A 16,764-nucleotide genomic window follows, 5' to 3' on the forward strand; every position below is an offset into this window, starting at 1 on the left:
AATTATATCAATTTTACTAAAAATAATGATTCGATCGTCCATGGTCACACGACATGCTTCCAACATATGTAGGACAATCGAATAAGTTCATCAAGTGAGTTGATGCTGCTCGAAATCATAACTATAACGAAATTTAAGTCGTTTATTTTCATATAAAACGACAATTATATCATTTTGACTATAAATGACAATTCGACCGTCCATAACTGCCCGTCATGCCTTTAACATATGTAGGACAATCAAAAGATGTTATTCAATGGGTTAGATCTCACTTAAAAGAAACTAAGGGAACATTTGTATTTACATAGTTGTCTAAACATCTTCGAATCATTCCAATAAAAAGAAAGAATCTCCATTCACTATTTCCAAGTTTTCGAGCAGTATCAACTCACTTGATGAACTTATTCGATTGTCCTACATATGTTGGAAGCATGTCATGTGACCATGGACGATCGAATCATTATTTTTAGTAAAATTGATATAATTGTTGTTTTATATAAAAAGAAATGATATTAATGTTGTAGTTATTATTTGAACTAGAATGATCTCAATTTCGTCAAATTTGCACTGAAAAACGACATGGACGTTATTATGTTATTTCATGGTTCGATACATAACTATATAAATGTCGTTACCTATTGAAAGAAACAATTTCAACGTCGTTTTAATAATAATTTAAACTGGAACGATCTCAGTCTCTTCAAATTTGTACTGAAATAACATGAATGTCGTTATGTTATTTCTTGGGCTTGATACATGACAATATAATTGTTGTTACCCCATTAAAAAAAGACTTCAATGTTGTCTTAGTTATGACTTGACTAGAACGATATTAATCTCGTCAAATTTGTACTGAAACGACATAAATGTGGTTATGTTATTTCACTAGTTCGATACATATGTATTAAAGAAAACGATATCAATGTCGTTTTAGTCATGATTTGAACTGAAATGATCTCAATCTCATCAAATTTGTACCGGAACAACATGGATGCTATCATGTTACTTCCCGCATTTGATATATAACGATATCAATTACGTTACCTATTAAAGAAACGACTTCAATGTCATTTTATTTGTGATTTAATTGAAAAGATCTCAATCTCGCCAAATTTGTATTGAAACGACATGAATGTCGTTATGTTATTTCATGAATTTGATGCAATTATATTAACAGAAATGATATCAATATCGCTTTAGTCATTATTTGAACCAAAATTATCTCAATTTTGTCAAATTTGAACTGAAATGACATAGATATTGTCAATGACTTCAATATCTTTTTGTTTACAAGAAACGATTTAAATGTCGTTATGTTAAGCAATTACAATTTTCTTACTGGAAGACATTAATATAAGTATAACGACATTTGTGTCATTCCAGAAAGATAATACGATATAAAAGGTTGATCTGTAATGAAAAAAACATAACTTAAAATGACTTTAATATTATTCCATTAACACGAAACCAATAACATAAAAAAGCAACATGATGATTTTATGGTCGTTCCAATACCACACAATTATTAGCACAATGACTATAAAATGTAATAAATCATTTGGTGATTTCAATGAGTACAAAATAATAAAGCAACATCATTTGAACAAGAGCTGACATCTCCATTTTCTATAGCATTATATTAACCTTCAACACTTCTTTGACTTTATCATACAAATCCACATAAGAAATTATTTTCTAAACAAGATTAGGCATTGTTTTTCCTTCGCCATTCTCTACATATTTTCATTTTCAAACATATTCAACTAACTGCTCAAATTCAACTAGATAACATACTGAATCTATAACATATTTACGGTGTCCATAATTGCAATTCAACCAAAAAAATTTAAGTTCCATCAAATATTAAATATCAAATATATATATATATGTTTCACATTAAATATCAAATATATGTTTCACATTAGAACAACAAATAGAATTGCCAATCATGTTTTTATCAACAATTGTTTTACTTCAAAAAAAGGGGTAAGAATAATATATTAAAAGCAACCCACATCAAAGCTCTAATTCAAAATCATTATTGATAAATGAACATCATAAACACAAATCACAATAATATGAAGAAATGATTTAGAAAAATTGAAAAAAGTAACCTAATTATTGAAATTTAACATTACCGCCTCTTTTTCTTCAAATGTCCAACAAGAATGTTGTAAACTTTAACTACTCACTTCAAACAAATGAGTGTTTGAGGGAATAATAATGGTAAATTTTAGGATTTCATGAAGTAGAGAAGATGATGATGATAAAAAGGAGAATAATTGCATACAAATTGCATAAAATGGTAGATTTTTACACAAAAGGATATCTTAGTAATTTACAAATTGCTATCTAACTAAAAAAGATAGTTCTTAAACTTTACAAATAATTTTTTACTTTGACTATGCCTTTTAAATGAAAGCTCAATTTTTTTTTTTTTCTAAAAGGGCTTTTTAGTTGGCTGTGTTTTTTTAAATGTCCACTTCAAACCCTCCAATTACCACATAAGCCTAACTTACTAATTATTCACCACAATGGTCTTTTCAACATTAGAAGATTAAAAATCCTTCATTTGAAAATTTAAAAGCAAGATCTATTAACAGACCCCCTTGTCTTGGAGTGTTTTGTCTCCATTTTTTGTTTGAAGTTCTTACAAATACAGATGATTTTTCGTAGGCCTTGAAAGAAGCGAGATATTTAGAATGCTATGCAACTTTGTAATGAACCATATCCAAGTGGCTTGATTCTCCTTCTCTACAATGGCATAAGCAATGGGATATATACAGTCATTCGAATCTAATCCTACTGTTAAAAGCATTTGACAGCCAAAAGTTCCTTTCAAAAAGCACCCGTCCAACCCAATCAATTGCCTACAAACAGATATAAACCATTTCTTACATGTGTCCAAGCAAATATGTATTCCCTGGAATTTTTATTCATTGAAACCTATTCTCACTATCGAATCGGGATTGATTCTAACTATCTCTACTGCAAAGTTCCTAAGTATTCCAAATTGATGTTCATCCAATCCTTTAATCGGTACTTTCGCAAACCTTTCTAGTTCTCCATGTAGTAACTATTGGGAGTTTACTTAAACATGTGCAACGGAAATAAAACAATTTTCAATTCCGATCAGGAATCATCTTTGTATTTAGATAGAAATTGTGATAAAAGTTATACATTTTTCTAGATCTGCAAACCCCTTTGCTTTTTCTTTGTTCCAATGATCTTTATTCGCCACCAATAATTATCCAATTATCCAGCCTCTAATGGTGATCCTTATAGAAAACAAGATTATAAGATTAAGGTTTTCTTCTTATGCTAGCAAGAATAATAAATCTTCTACAGATTTTGAAAACTTTAGTCATATTTATATAAGCCCAAATGGGATTAACCTGATCCAGTCCAATATTTAATTAACTCATTTAATTAAATTTGATCCATGAATTAATTAATCAAATTAATTCACACCTATAAATAAGCAACCAAATTAATCAATTTATCTAACGCTTGTTAAATTAATCAATTGACAAATCACAATCTTCCAATTCTCTTTTTGTGTGCGACCAATCAGGTTCCTGATCACGATACCTAATAATGTGAAATATTATTTTGATCAAATCAAAATTGATAAATTAAAGCACCATTTTAATTTATCACCAATTCACACTCGCCGTCCCAGATTGACATCTAACAATGTGTCAAGGCAATATATGTGACGAAAAATGTCACGTGGAATGACAAAGCCAAACTCGTTCGTTTACCATGAAATTATAATCCCTCCGTCAATATGATCCGATCAATTACGAGATATGAAAGTGTGTCAATTTTGATTATCGATCATATCTTTCACTCCATTATTAAGCCAATATAAGTCGACAACTCCTTTTCGACTTATGAGTACACCTTGGCCAATGATTTCGTTATCGACTTAATTGAATAAAATGGAGATCATAATCTCTTACTATCTAAAAGTGACGAATCCTCTGTTAGTCATTCACAACCTTTATACGATTCTTGACATACCCGAATGATGCCATATTAGCAGATGTTGGCGGAGCAACATTCAATACCGTCAAAACATGACTGTCCTCATATAAGGTACTATGACGACCTCAATTCAAAGGACCAATCTCACTACTGAACGTTAGAGATTAACCACTAACATTCAGATAGTTATCCATGTGGAATCTCTCGACAAGTCTCCAATATTTTGTTCTATAACAAAAATATCCACTTGTTCATTTAAGTATTACCACACTTTAACTTGTGAAATCAGCTACTTATTTCACAAATAAGAAATGTCACACGTGATGGTCTATTCATATCTCGTTATTACTTACGACCACAGACGATTTAAGATTCAATCATATGTAATTTGTATCTCACAATCACAACTTCTTGTGGTTAATAAATTACCAAGATTTGAATCTATGGACTCTATTATTTAATTTAATTGAATATTAATTAAATAATAGATATGCTATAAAATTGAATTAATTATTTATTAAAAGGTGTTTATGTCCAAAGTCAATTGGATTTAGGGCATAACACTTACAATAACCCTATTAGTTTCTAGTTTTAAATCATCCTTAACCCTTTTGATAAAAAGTTTTGTTCTCCAACAATGATCAACCTTAAATATCTCCAAATACCTTTCCACTAGATAAGCATATGTGTAGAGCCTATTAGTATTGTCGCTGCTGCATTTATGATTTGGATTGCAAGACTTAATATGTACACGGTCCTTTTTGTTCTAAGAAGCCCAAATTCTCCAAGTACAATCCTCTATACACACACCCTATGCTCTATGAGTATTGTTCACCTTGAATTTTATGTTAGTCCTGTTCATGGCCCCATAGTGCTTAACTATTTTCTTGAATTTGGCTATGTCCCGAAATCTTTTGCCTACTTCTAACTTTGGATCGTACTTTTCCATCTCCACACAAAATTCGGGTAATCTAAAATTCTTTTCTTCACCAAAAGAATAATCAATTTGTTGCTCCTCAGAAGAAGGATAATATGGCTCGTTTGTATCGGACATATATGAGTTGTATCGGACATAGATGAGTTGGCTTGGGCTGACACTAAATTGAACCCCAGCGATGTGCGCTCCAATGTTGACTTATCAAAGTGAAAACTGTCTTCGTCAACCTCATTGTTAGAATCTTTGAATTTCCATTCCACATGTAGCACTTCCTCCTCCGGTATGCTGGGATCTACATTATAATAATCAAATAAATTTATTTTAATGGTGGTTCACAGGAAAAGAATATTTAGTCCCCCAAGTTTATTAATTCAGATAATACAAAAACAAACATCTGTCCTCAATTCATTGCAATACAATACTAACCTGGGACTATCTAGTAGCATACAATTTCTAATAGCAACCTACATTTCACACATTCAACATAGAACTTAGCAGTAGGGCGGTCCTGTGATTTTCGGAGTCCCAAAATTAGATCTCCAAAGTCAACGTAAATGCAAAATTCAACATTATATTGTGTAATCTATTGTAAACTTAAAACTTAACCTAAAGACAATTACAAAATATCTCAACCATTTCACAATTAAAGTTTTCATATAGTTTCTACGTGAGCCTGTACAATTGATCATACAATAATCAATCATATAAGTCGACAAGGTTTCAAACATTTCCAATATATTCAATAACAAGTTAGGGAAAGTCATTGCTTACCCGAGAAGTAGAATTTCGACAAAAATTATTGGAATCACATCATTGAGAATTCACCGTTAAAACTCATAAACCTGAAATAAAAATTTAACATCAACCACCAATACAAATGTACAATTTTATTGCATTTATCTATTCATCATAAATTCAGAATTCTATTGCAAATTACAATTTCATCAGAAATCCTAGAAATAAAAAATCTTATTTTAACTATTTTCAAAAATCAGAAAGTGAAAACCAACCATAGATAAGATCACAAGAACCAAAAATTAACAAGAAAGACAATTAAAATTGGATTACAATTTCAATTTGCAAATTGCACAACCTACAATTTCACAAGTCAATTTGCGCACACAAACTGCACAACAGGGCTCGGAAGCCTCTTGGTAGCTCCATGGGTGTGATTAGCTGGCTGGAGTCTAGAGGTGCGACTTTTGCATCAGCTCCACCAATTCAAAAAATATATAATGACACAAAGTTCGAATGGATTGCTTACAGATAATTCTGGAAACAGCAACCAAAACTTAGCTTTTAATCCTTCCAAAATCCAATCTTTAATCATAATATCAATAGGATTCAAAGGAAAACGAAGAATCGAACTTTTTAAAAAATTGCTATAATCTATATAGAGGAAAAATTGCATGAACCTATATCCAGTGATTGAAATCACTTCAAATTACCAAAAGCGTGAACAAAGACCACTAAAAGCAATATTGGTCAAAGCAAGGGAGAATATACCACAAAATAAACCAAGAATCATGAAAAAGATTCAAGATCAATGAGGCATCAACATCATGAAAACACCAGAAGAACAGATTTGGACCAGGTAATGGCTCCAAACATTCAATTTAATCCTTCCAAATATTCGTGGAATAATCCAATCTATACTCATGCCAAGAATCACAATATCTTAACGTTAGGATTCAGGGGACAAACAAAAAAATTCAAAAGATTTGGAAAAAGTGAAAGAAATCCGGACAAAAGCTCCATTAAACCATAAAATTTTTCGGTTGTCAATCACAAGAAAATACTAATCACTGAACCAGGCAATCGGATCGAAAACTCAATCCTTCCCAATCACAATGTCTTCACATTAGGATTCAGGAAATAAACGAGAAATCCAAAATTTTTACAAAATACGAGAATCTCATCCTAGTAGTTGAAATTACCGAAAGCCACAGAAATACCAAAGGAAAACAAGCTATATAGGATGAGAAAACCAAAGAACCATTTCTAAAGCCAACCCACTTTCTTGTTCTCTGCAAAAGTTAACATAAACCCAACAAAAAAACTTAAAACTTATGAAAACTCCCCGAAACGATTTGAAGGGAAAGCAAAAGGATAAAACCCTTTGAGTAAAAGCAAAATTTAAGATGGTCTTATGGGATCGAAAATTGATTTTCATCACACCAGCAACAAATACAGTAATTAAAAAGCCTTGAAATGCGCCCCCTGGCACATCTCCAAGTGATAAAATGGGAGGGTAGGGAAATCCAACTTTGCTTGAGGTTGTTACATCAAGAGTTCGAATCCTAAAATATGGATTTGGCTCTTGGGTAAGTGCAAGTGTACAAGCAGTCTTCCACCCTGTACCTTTAGAGACATAACCTGCGATTTAACTCTCTCACGATATTTCAGAGCAGGGGTGGTGAAGAACCCTTAAAATTATGGTTTAACCTTTTTAAAAAGCCTTCAAATGCACAAAAAACTAACACAACAAAAAAATAAATAAATCAAGGAATCGTACAGTACCTGATTGTGGTCCCCCATTCTCCGAAATGCCATTTTCATGGTCTAAGCTAGTCTCCATTAGCGAGTCCTGTGAGTCACCCACGTCCGAGAAATTGATGAAAATGTTGGGTAATTGTTGACTTGGAGGGAAAATGGATATATTTTTTTTTCTTTTCAACTGTTCATTTGGTAGAGAAAATGAGATTAATTTTAATTTTTCATATTCTGAAATGAAATAGACCTTCACCATTCTTCCAAACAGGCTTACGTGTATTAAAGTCTGATTTTGGCTAAGTTGGAATTTCGTTTGACACATTGGCATTAAGTTAGATTTAACATATAAAATCAATTTGGGTGATTGATGGATAACACGATGTATTATTCAGTGATAATTGAAATAAATTTATAAGTTCAAATATTAAGTAATAACGCTTGATAAAGTTCTCATATAATGATAGAATATTGATGATGTGACATTATATCTGAAATAATGTGATTGAATAGTTCAATAGTTTATGAGAGAGGGAGAGAAAACGTGATTTCAAGAGAGAAATATGAAAGATAATAAATTGCCACGTCATCATCGTTCCAATGTCACGATAATAAGTTTCGGTTTGATATTCATTTTTTTTTAAATGTATTTTTCTCTTTTTTCTTTACAATCACATATTTTTTATCAAAATAATATTATACGTAAATAATAAAAATCTTCATTTTTCAATCACACATTTTTTATTATTTTACTATTTTAAAATATATTTTTACATAAAAATGAATCTCAGACACTCTCCCTAAATAGCGTTTTTGATTTTATTTATTGATTTATCTTTGGTCAAAATTTCGTCTTCTTGGAATCAAATCACACAGTCTACACCACTCTTCCTTTGCAAGCACCCTTTCTCTTCCAATTCGTTGCTTCTGACGAACAAATGCTCTCGTGCACAAGTATTTCCACAAACCTTTCTCTCTCCATCAAAAATGGATTTTGGGGTGATTACACTCCAAGAGCCCTCTCCCAATCCAGATTCATCTGAGCCCGACAATAGCAATAGCCATGGATCTGTGAATCTGAAGCAGGAAAGATCAGAAATTGCTGAGGACACCGGCAAGGAATCAAAAATAGCAAGAAATGGAAGTTTCACTGCTTTTGGAAGATTCGGTCTATGGCCATCAGGAAGCGATGATGGCCAGAAAATGCTTTCATTTTCTTCTGCTGATCTACATCCTAACGAAGGAAATATCACAAAATATTACAGCAGAACAGGAGGTATCTCGATAAATATACTTGCTTAGGGTTGGAATTTATTATGCTACCTAGAACTCGTCTAAAAGCTTAGCTGTTATTGGCAAAGTTTATATATAATATGTAATCCTTTGTTCAGCCCATAAAATATGAACTATTGAACTCTACTGTCATACCATTTTGTTCAAAAAAAAAAATTACTGGGAATTGGCAGGTGGACCTTGGTAAATTTGGATTTTCTTGAGAGAAAATATTAAATGTGCAAAAAGATTTTGTACTGCGAGCTTTTGGAGATCTGGATTTTGGAGAATGAAGAGCAGTGGTGACAATATTATCTTTTTTGAAACCTGTAAAATTACAAAGTTTTGCAACTTGCAATAAAGAGAAATGTGGGGTTGTTTGTTTATGATGTCGTATGTTGGCTTTATTTCTCTGCACTGGTTTCTGGCTGGAGGAGCGGAGGGTCTTATTAAGATTTGATGGGGTCTTCTAAAGAAAAGAAAAGGTTTGCGATTTTTATTTTTCTGGGCCCGAGTACTGTTTGAAAAGAGAAAAAAGGGGTACTTCTATTTTTTTATTTTTTGGGAAAATATTTACACCTGGTTATTTAAAATAAAAGTGTCACTTTTTATTTGATCTATATATTTTTTTTCAACAATCTTCTGGATGAAGATTGTCCTGATGGGATTGTTTTGAAGTATGGACGTGTTTGGGCAATTTAGGTGTATATAGTTGATGAGATTGTTTATTGAGATGTTAAAGAGTAAAAAATGTCATACAAGTGGATGAAGAGTTCCTTGGTGCTATAAGAAAAATGACATATTCAAAATAGCATATATGACAGAGGTATCAGCTTTCCGTGCTATGAAGGTGTAAGAGATCATAATTGTCTACGTATTCAGGTGTAAATCAAAGCTCTTGGAGAATATTCTTTGTTGTATAATATTTGCCAAGGCATAGTTTTAGACGAGGAATAAATCACAAAACGAACTTTAGAGGAGTATTTTGAGTCTTTACAATGAAGTAGAACTAAGACAGAGCGCATGCAATTTCCTTCCATCAACAATATGGAGACAAAAAAATAAATTGTTAACAAAAAGAAAGGAGCCACTACAAAGAATTGTGGTCGATAGTATAGAACGAAGTAATGTAGAAATTATATGTGACAAAGATCTCTCTAAGAATAAAAGGCTAATTCTAAAGGAAAAAATGCCCATGAAATAAGTACAGGGGAAATGAGGATGTTATGATGGATGCATGATCGTTCTAAGGTACTAAGCTAAACAGTATGAGCAAACAAGTAGGGGTAGCACGAGTTGACAATAAGTACAGTTGGGTTGTGTCTTGTGTAGACCTAAAGAGGCTCAGCTGAACAGATTAAAAGTTGGAGGAGTAGACCAACTCAATCATAGACTATTGTGGTTGTAAATATCAATTTGGATTAGATGTAGCAATGAGTAGAATGAAATGGCAAAAAAGATTCCATTCATTCAATCGAAATTTACCGAGAATAAAACTAAGTTTCCTTTTTGTTAAAAGAAAGAAAAAACTGATTTAAGCTTTTACTTGCTTCAGGTCAGTTGAATGAAGGTATGCACGGTTCTTTGGCTAGATTCCAGGGACCATTTACTCCCTCTCAATGGATGGAGCTGGAACAACAGTTGTTGATTTATACACACATTTTGGCCCACGTCCCAATTCCTTCCAACTTAATTATGCCTCTCCTAAGATCCCTCTACCCATATGCTACTTCTGGATCTTATGCCTCCAATGTTTGTAAGCTTTCTCTCCTGTTACTTTTAACACACAAAAAAGATCTTCATTTCCTTAATAGACATTTATTCTAAGACAGATGTACTAAACAAGTTGTTAATTTCATGCCCCCCCCCCCCCCCCCCCTCTTTCTTTTATGTTCTTTCTTCTCTCTTTACCTTGAAGCCCTTAAAATGATAATGGTGCCCTGCATTTTTATTTTTTTGCTTTCAGTGGGATGGGGTCCTCTCCATTTAGGTTTATCAAGCAGCAAGGATCCTGAGCCTTGGAGGTGTCGGAGGACAGATGGAAAGAAATGGCGGTGCTCGAAAGATGCTGTTCCTGATCAGAAGTATTGTGAAAGGCACATTAATAGATGCCGCAACCGTTCAAGAAAGCCTGTGGAAGGCCTGAAAGGCCATGCTGTCTCTGGATCCACTACTTCAAATGTGGCACCAATTGCTTCCTCCTCATCAGCATCAGTGATATCCAGAAGCAGCTTGTCTAACAATCTTGGATCCATGCTGAACCAGCTCAATCCCTGTGAGACCCACACTGCCCAGGCTTCAATCATTTATCCCGCTAGCAGGTGAATAATCCATCATAGATCCCAGTTTCCTTTAAGCCGTGAATGACATGCTTGTTTTGCTGGATTGGGCAGTTATGGGTGGGATTAAGTAATAAAATTTAGTTAAGATCTAATACATTATCGTGTGTTATAGTGTCGTGTACAGCGTACCTAACATGCCGTAGGTGTAGGATTTTAGCATCTATGAGGTAGAAAGCTATACATGTTCATTTTTATCCCTCGGTTATTACCCTCTGATTGTTCCTTTTTTCTCTTGCGTAGTGACAAAAATGTATACGGCAGAACTCAAGAATACCAAAGCCTCACATCGACACCCACCACCATCAATCTGAAGCCTAAAGACACGTCACTTTCCTTCCAAAACCAGCATGCCCCATTTGAAGAATTTGCTCACTTGGAGTTTGGAACTAACTCAGATTCCCGAGTCAATCCTTCAACAAAATTTTCGTACTTGAATGCTAGAAATCCCAATTCTTTCCTGGATCTAGAATCAAATGACCATCATCTGGTAAGCCACTTCAATGATTTAACTGACCAATCTGATCACACCTCTGTCTCATGGGCTAAAAAACAGAAATCTGATTGGACTCAGCTTTCAATGTCGATCCCAGTGGCTCCCTCAGATTTTTCACCATCCACAGATTTTTCTCCACAAACAAAGCCTACCTTTTTACCTTTAAGACTATCTCCTGAGCCCGACCCAGTTCAGATGAGCTTGGGCATTAATAGTAATATTGGTGAATCAAATCAAAAGCAATCGACTTGGTTACCAGTTTCTTGGGGAATCTCAATGGGCGGTCCATTAGGGGAGGTCTTGACCAGCACATCCACTAATGCAGGAGTAGGCAGTAGTTCGACTGTTCTGAACCTGATGACTGAAGCTGGGTAAAGTAGCCCTCAGGTGAGATCTTCTCTGACAAGTCGCCTTTGGTCACGTTTTAATAAGCTAGTTGAAGGTACTGAACGAAGATGTTTCCATTACTTTCATTTTTGTATTTTTCCTTTTTCTTTCATCTGTCTATGCAAGTGTTCTTAATGCATAAACCTACTCAAACTTGAGCACTGAACTCGATTCGGTCATGGTTCAGTCATCTGTATTCTATAATTCACAGTAGCAACATTTTATGTCATCTTAACCTTGATCAGAAATCTCAGTACATTTTTTGCCTAAATGTACAACGAGATGCTTGAGTGTGAGGCTTAATACAGTTCAAGCCAACAAGATTACTCAACTCATAATAGACAAATTTGCAAAAGATTATACATAAATGCCTCAAAAGCATAAAGAACATAGTATGAAGACTTATATTACAATTAAAGATATTTTTTTCAGTCATGCTAGGGTGCCATAATTATTTTGACACCACAATTGACCTACACTCAGGGTTCATGACTCATGAGGTCGGTACGGGTCTCATGTCAATGTCAGGGTCGGTCATCTAGGTGGGCAAAATTCATTTGGCAGCATGGCTTTATTCTATTTTATATTTATATATAGATTGCAATTGTTATGAAAGTAATAGAACAGTAATACTTTGAATGTTAGTTGATATTGGAATCATAAGTAGTGGCATTTAACCAGCTTAATTAGTAGGAACTCAACTTCTTCACTTAAAATGGGGATCGATTCTTCAAAAGACCAATTAAAATTAGAGATTGAAGCCACCGAATTGCTATTGGAAACGGATTCATGAGCTGGTAGGGAAATTATTGCCTTCTCGTTGCCAAGATTCGAGGGCTCCAATGTTGAATCACTGTAGAATTCGCCTTGTGCATTGCCCTCATTTTCTCTCTTTTCGTTCTTCCTTTGTCTTTTATTTTCACCATTTTCATAGATTCTGCAAAGTACAATATCATTGGCCTGTATAGAGAGAGACAGAATAGTTATTTAAGCAACTTTTTAAAAATACTCAATTTATATAATAGAATGGTAAAGAATACGATGTGTGGAGTAATTTTACGAACTTGAATTCATTTGATTATAATCAACATATATGTTTAGTAAAGATGACAGACCTCCTTGTTCGCTGATGCACCGTCTGAGGGAGGAAGTAAACGATCGTGCAGGATGAACTCGTGCATAATCCAATTAGTCTTTACGCCAAATCCTCTTTCTTGTTTTGTCTTTTGGAAGTAAACAAGGGGGTTCTTTCTTCCGAGAGGGGTGTCATCAATGTCGAAGATTTCATTGATACCGCTTGTCATTCTCCGATCATTTCCCATCCTTCGTGCATCGATTTGGCCTCGATACCTTGTGAAACTTTTGCTCCCTCGGAGTAAAGAAGTAAGAATATTGTGCTCCATCCTCCAAAAGGCTTTAGATATTGAAAATGGTAGAAGAAAAGATATAAGAAACATGGGGTAAACAGATGAATTATTCATGAGCATTTGGGCTTCTTTTGTACAATCTTGATACACAAGAAAATAAATAATTTCAAAAAATATTAAATTCTTTAAAAGTTTCAGTGGAACATAGATATCAGGAAAACCAACTGAACAAAAAGAAAAATAAAATTAAAAGATAGTACCAAGAACAATGCAAATTAATGTAAAAAGTTGAACGAAAACAGAGATGAAAATTGTTAATAAACATGAGGGTTTCTTTCGTAGACAAGAAAACTGAAGTGACTTTTAAAAGAATAAATACTAATAAATTGGTTCCTTTGCATTTTAGTACCTCAACATAGACGCAGGCAGAAAATAGACCAAACCAAAAGTCAAGTTAAAGTTAATTTGCTCGTGATGTATTGACTCAATGTCTGCTTCTTGGAACAAACGTGAATGCAAATAGATGAATTAGTAATGACCATTAGGTTTTTGTTTGTACATTCTTGATATACAAGAAAACTAAATATCTTTTAAAAATACCTAACATCAAGATTTAGGCAAACCCTAAATTTCGTTTTTAAAGTTTTTTGCAGTCAGAATTTTAGTTTATTTCAGTACACTAACTAACAATATAAATCGTGCAAACCCTTTATAAACAGCGATATGCAAGAAAGATAAACACGAATCTTGATATGCAAGAATTCGTTCCTTTACATTTTCTTAGCTGAAGGAAGTTGGGAAGGTTGACAACAGTAAGCATCCATGTCATGTATAACACCCGGATATACGTACGAGCCTTTAACTTTAGGAAGCAAATAAAGCTTCAATATTTCATGATCATGAGGTTCAAATCTTTAACCAGGAGAGATAATAATCTTTTCCAACACCCTTTATGATCCACTCTCTCTACTCAAAAATTACGCTGCTGACAAACTAATATATGATTCCCTGTTGCTTAGCAATTTCGCAGTCTCTCTATTTTTCTTCCATCACTGTTTGTGTGTACCTTTTTATTTTTATTTTTTGGGTTTCAGATTTCTTGTGCCTATTTCTAAAACAGATTTTACACTTACAATGGAAACGGAAAGGGCCACAGCACAGGGAAAAACTTTTACTCCATCTTTTTACAATTTTTAATTAACTCCAATTTGTTAATCAGCCTTGGATTGACGCACCGGTATAAATGGATTGAGTTGTGGCTCGTGAAGCCTGATAAGTCCCTTTTTTTTTTTTTTTTTTAAATGAATCGGCTTAACGGCTTATAGAGTTTTATACAGTAACATTGTCTATATTTTACATCAAATTTGCGAGTGGACGTTAGAGTAGTAGTCACTTTATCTATTTTATCGTACGCGTAGCGGCAAATCCAGAATTGAAGTCCAACTAGGACGGGTTGACCGTTGACCATCGACGATCGTAATAGTCCGATCGTTTAATAAAATTTGATTATATAATATTAAAAATTATTCAATATATATGTAAATGAAACAAAATGTCAAAATCGTATACATATGAAAATATACTTCAATACAATCCAAAATAATAATAAAAATATACGATACAAATTTACTCAATTACTCTGTAACTGTAAATTTAGACAAGTGCATTCTAGGGGGTCTCATGATTTGAAAACATTGCAATATTGTCTTATTCTCAAGTTTTTTTAAAAATAGCTTTCTCCCCGTAAACCACCAAATTGTCATTCAACCAGTCATCTCCCATTTTGTTGCGCAAATCACTCTTAATTAGATTTAAAGCAGAAAATACTATTTCAACACTTCCAGTTGCCACAAGTAATAACAAAGTCAAGGTGAGCAGCCTATAAACTAATGGAAAATAACCAGAACTTCTAGTTTCAACCAACTCTTGAGCTACACAAGATATGCTATTGAGATTAAAAAAAATTTCGTCCATTCTCACAAGCAAAAGAAACTTATCAAGTTGAGGTCTAAGTAATAAAAATTCTTCACTATTGAAGTCCAAATGATAGAACTGAGCAAGATGTAGCAATTTATCCTCATCAAAAGCTGCAAATGAATCTCTTGGACTTAAACATGAAATGCAAGTAAAGATCTCAGTAGTTATTTTTGGAAAACGATCATTCAACTCTTGCAAGATTGAGTCTATCGCATTACAATACAAATCAACATAAAAGCAATGAAAATAAGTCACCTGCTGAGCTACACGCCTAGGTTGACCTTTCACTATTACAATATCCTCCATATTGGACACTAAAATATGTCTACTAACACAAAACTCAATCACCCTACTCAACAAAGTATCATAACCATTTTCTCTCAGGTTCTGCAATGCACACTTACACAAATTCAATAACCTCATAGCATTCTGAATATCATGATTTTTTTCTGTAAGGCTTGTGAAATGTCGTCTGTGATTGTAAGAATTTCAAACATAAAGTGAAAACTGAACACAAACTCAAAATCTTGCATAGTGTTCATTTGTCTTACGGTCGAAGATTTTTTATCTGAATGTACGCCATTTTCTGATATATTTTCAAGAACATCTATGAAAGCATTAAACTTATTAATCAAACGAGTAATTGTCAGTAGATGTGAGCCCCACCTAGTATCACCTGGGCGTGCTAAATTCATTTTTTGAAATTGACCACTTCCACTAGTAAGTTCCCCAATATTAAGCTTCTCCAAAATATTAGTTTGATACTTGTTTGAAGAGTATCTACATGCTTACATGATGCATTAACCAAATTCACAATAATAGTAAGCATGTCGAAAAAATCACTAAGCATACAATTCCTACATGCCACGGATACGATTGTCAATTGAAGCTGGTGAGCAAAGCAATGAACATACATAGCATGTAGGTTCTCTCTTAGAATTAAAGCTTTCAACCCATTGAACTCATCTAACATATTATTTGCTCCATCATAGCCTTGACCTCTCAGGCTAGATAAGCTCAACTCATGTGTAGAAAACATTGCATCAATGACATCCTTCAGTGATTGGGCACAAGTATTAATGACATGGGACATACCAAAAAAAGGCTCCTTCACTTGCCCACTTTGGTCAACAAACTTCAAAACAACTGCCATTTGTTTTTTCATAGAATTATCACGAGTCTCATCAACCAAAATTGAAAACAAAGAATCACATATCTCATTGATAATAGCCCTTGTCGTCTCTACGGCACAACAATTAACCAAATCATTTTGGATGGTTGGTGAAGTCATTTGGTCATTTCCCAGGAGCATTACAAAATAATACTTCTTTAATTTCCTTCCAACGAGCTACATACCAGTTCAGTAACTCAATTAGATTTTCTCTATTATCAGACTCTTTGATTCATCATGACCACGAAATAACAATCCTTGCATCAAGAGGAGTCTAGTATAATCTAGCACCGCAGCCAACCTGGTCTTATAACTTTGTTGTTGACTACTACTTTGGC

At 33.6% G+C, this 16,764-nt stretch overlaps 3 protein-coding genes and 1 long non-coding RNA gene across 5 annotated transcripts; 1 reads left to right on the plus strand and 3 right to left on the minus strand.

The window, feature by feature from the left end:
- Positions 1-4,569: 4,569 nt before the first annotated feature.
- On the minus strand, positions 4,570-7,062 carry LOC111375644. Its single transcript, XR_002699343.1, has 3 exons — positions 6,025-7,062; positions 5,699-5,769; positions 4,570-5,219 (listed from the first exon to the last, which is right to left on the minus strand). It is a non-coding gene; the product is annotated as an uncharacterized LOC111375644 (long non-coding RNA).
- A 1,217-nt stretch (positions 7,063-8,279) lies between these two features.
- Positions 8,280-12,146, plus strand: LOC111409443 (growth-regulating factor 1-like). 2 transcript variants are annotated; one of them, XM_023039493.1, is made up of 4 exons: positions 8,280-8,693; positions 10,245-10,445; positions 10,656-11,010; positions 11,272-12,146. In XM_023039493.1, exons 1-4 carry the CDS (start codon positions 8,405-8,407, stop codon positions 11,897-11,899), a joined length of 1,473 nt encoding a protein of 490 aa, XP_022895261.1. In that variant the 5' UTR covers positions 8,280-8,404; the 3' UTR covers positions 11,900-12,146. The 2 variants fall into 2 exon arrangements, with proteins under 2 accessions (XP_022895261.1, XP_022895265.1); XM_023039497.1 differs by lacking the exon at positions 10,245-10,445.
- Positions 12,147-12,504: 358 nt separating this feature from the next.
- LOC111375650 lies at positions 12,505-13,337 on the minus strand. Its single transcript, XM_022998512.1, has 2 exons — positions 13,027-13,337; positions 12,505-12,871 (listed from the first exon to the last, which is right to left on the minus strand). Exons 1-2 carry the CDS (start codon positions 13,312-13,314, stop codon positions 12,569-12,571), a joined length of 591 nt encoding a protein of 196 aa, XP_022854280.1. The 5' UTR covers positions 13,315-13,337; the 3' UTR covers positions 12,505-12,568.
- A 1,654-nt stretch (positions 13,338-14,991) lies between these two features.
- LOC111371576 lies at positions 14,992-16,546 on the minus strand. Its single transcript, XM_022993641.1, has 3 exons — positions 16,048-16,546; positions 15,807-15,862; positions 14,992-15,642 (listed from the first exon to the last, which is right to left on the minus strand). The coding sequence occupies exons 1-3, from the start codon at positions 16,544-16,546 to the stop codon at positions 14,992-14,994; spliced, it is 1,206 nt and encodes a 401-aa protein (XP_022849409.1).
- Between the last annotated feature and the right edge of the window lie 218 nt (positions 16,547-16,764).

Source organism: Olea europaea, chromosome 2 (assembly GCF_002742605.1).
Source record: "Olea europaea var. sylvestris chromosome 2, O_europaea_v1, whole genome shotgun sequence".
Taxonomy (NCBI): domain Eukaryota; kingdom Viridiplantae; phylum Streptophyta; class Magnoliopsida; order Lamiales; family Oleaceae; genus Olea; species Olea europaea.

Excerpts from the sequence above, each read along its gene's own strand:
- LOC111409443 (XM_023039493.1), top strand. The coding sequence starts at position 8,405 with ATGGATTTTGGGGTGATTACACTCCAAGAGCCCTCTCCCAATCCAGAT. Across the intron at positions 8,694-10,244 it reads ATATTACAGCAGAACAGGAG|GTCAGTTGAATGAAGGTATG; the intron begins GTATCTCGATAA and ends TACTTGCTTCAG. Across the intron at positions 11,011-11,271 it reads ATCATTTATCCCGCTAGCAG|TGACAAAAATGTATACGGCA; the intron begins GTGAATAATCCA and ends TCTCTTGCGTAG.
- LOC111375650 (XM_022998512.1), bottom strand. The coding sequence starts at position 13,314 with ATGGAGCACAATATTCTTACTTCTTTACTCCGAGGGAGCAAAAGTTTC. Across the intron at positions 12,872-13,026 it reads GTGCATCAGCGAACAAGGAG|GCCAATGATATTGTACTTTG; the intron begins GTCTGTCATCTT and ends CTCTCTATACAG.
- LOC111371576 (XM_022993641.1), bottom strand. The coding sequence starts at position 16,546 with ATGACTTCACCAACCATCCAAAATGATTTGGTTAATTGTTGTGCCGTA. Across the intron at positions 15,863-16,047 it reads GAATTTGGTTAATGCATCAT|ATGTTCTTGAAAATATATCA; the intron begins GTAAGCATGTAG and ends ATGCTTTCATAG. Across the intron at positions 15,643-15,806 it reads CAGATAAAAAATCTTCGACC|AACCTGAGAGAAAATGGTTA; the intron begins GTAAGACAAATG and ends TGTGCATTGCAG.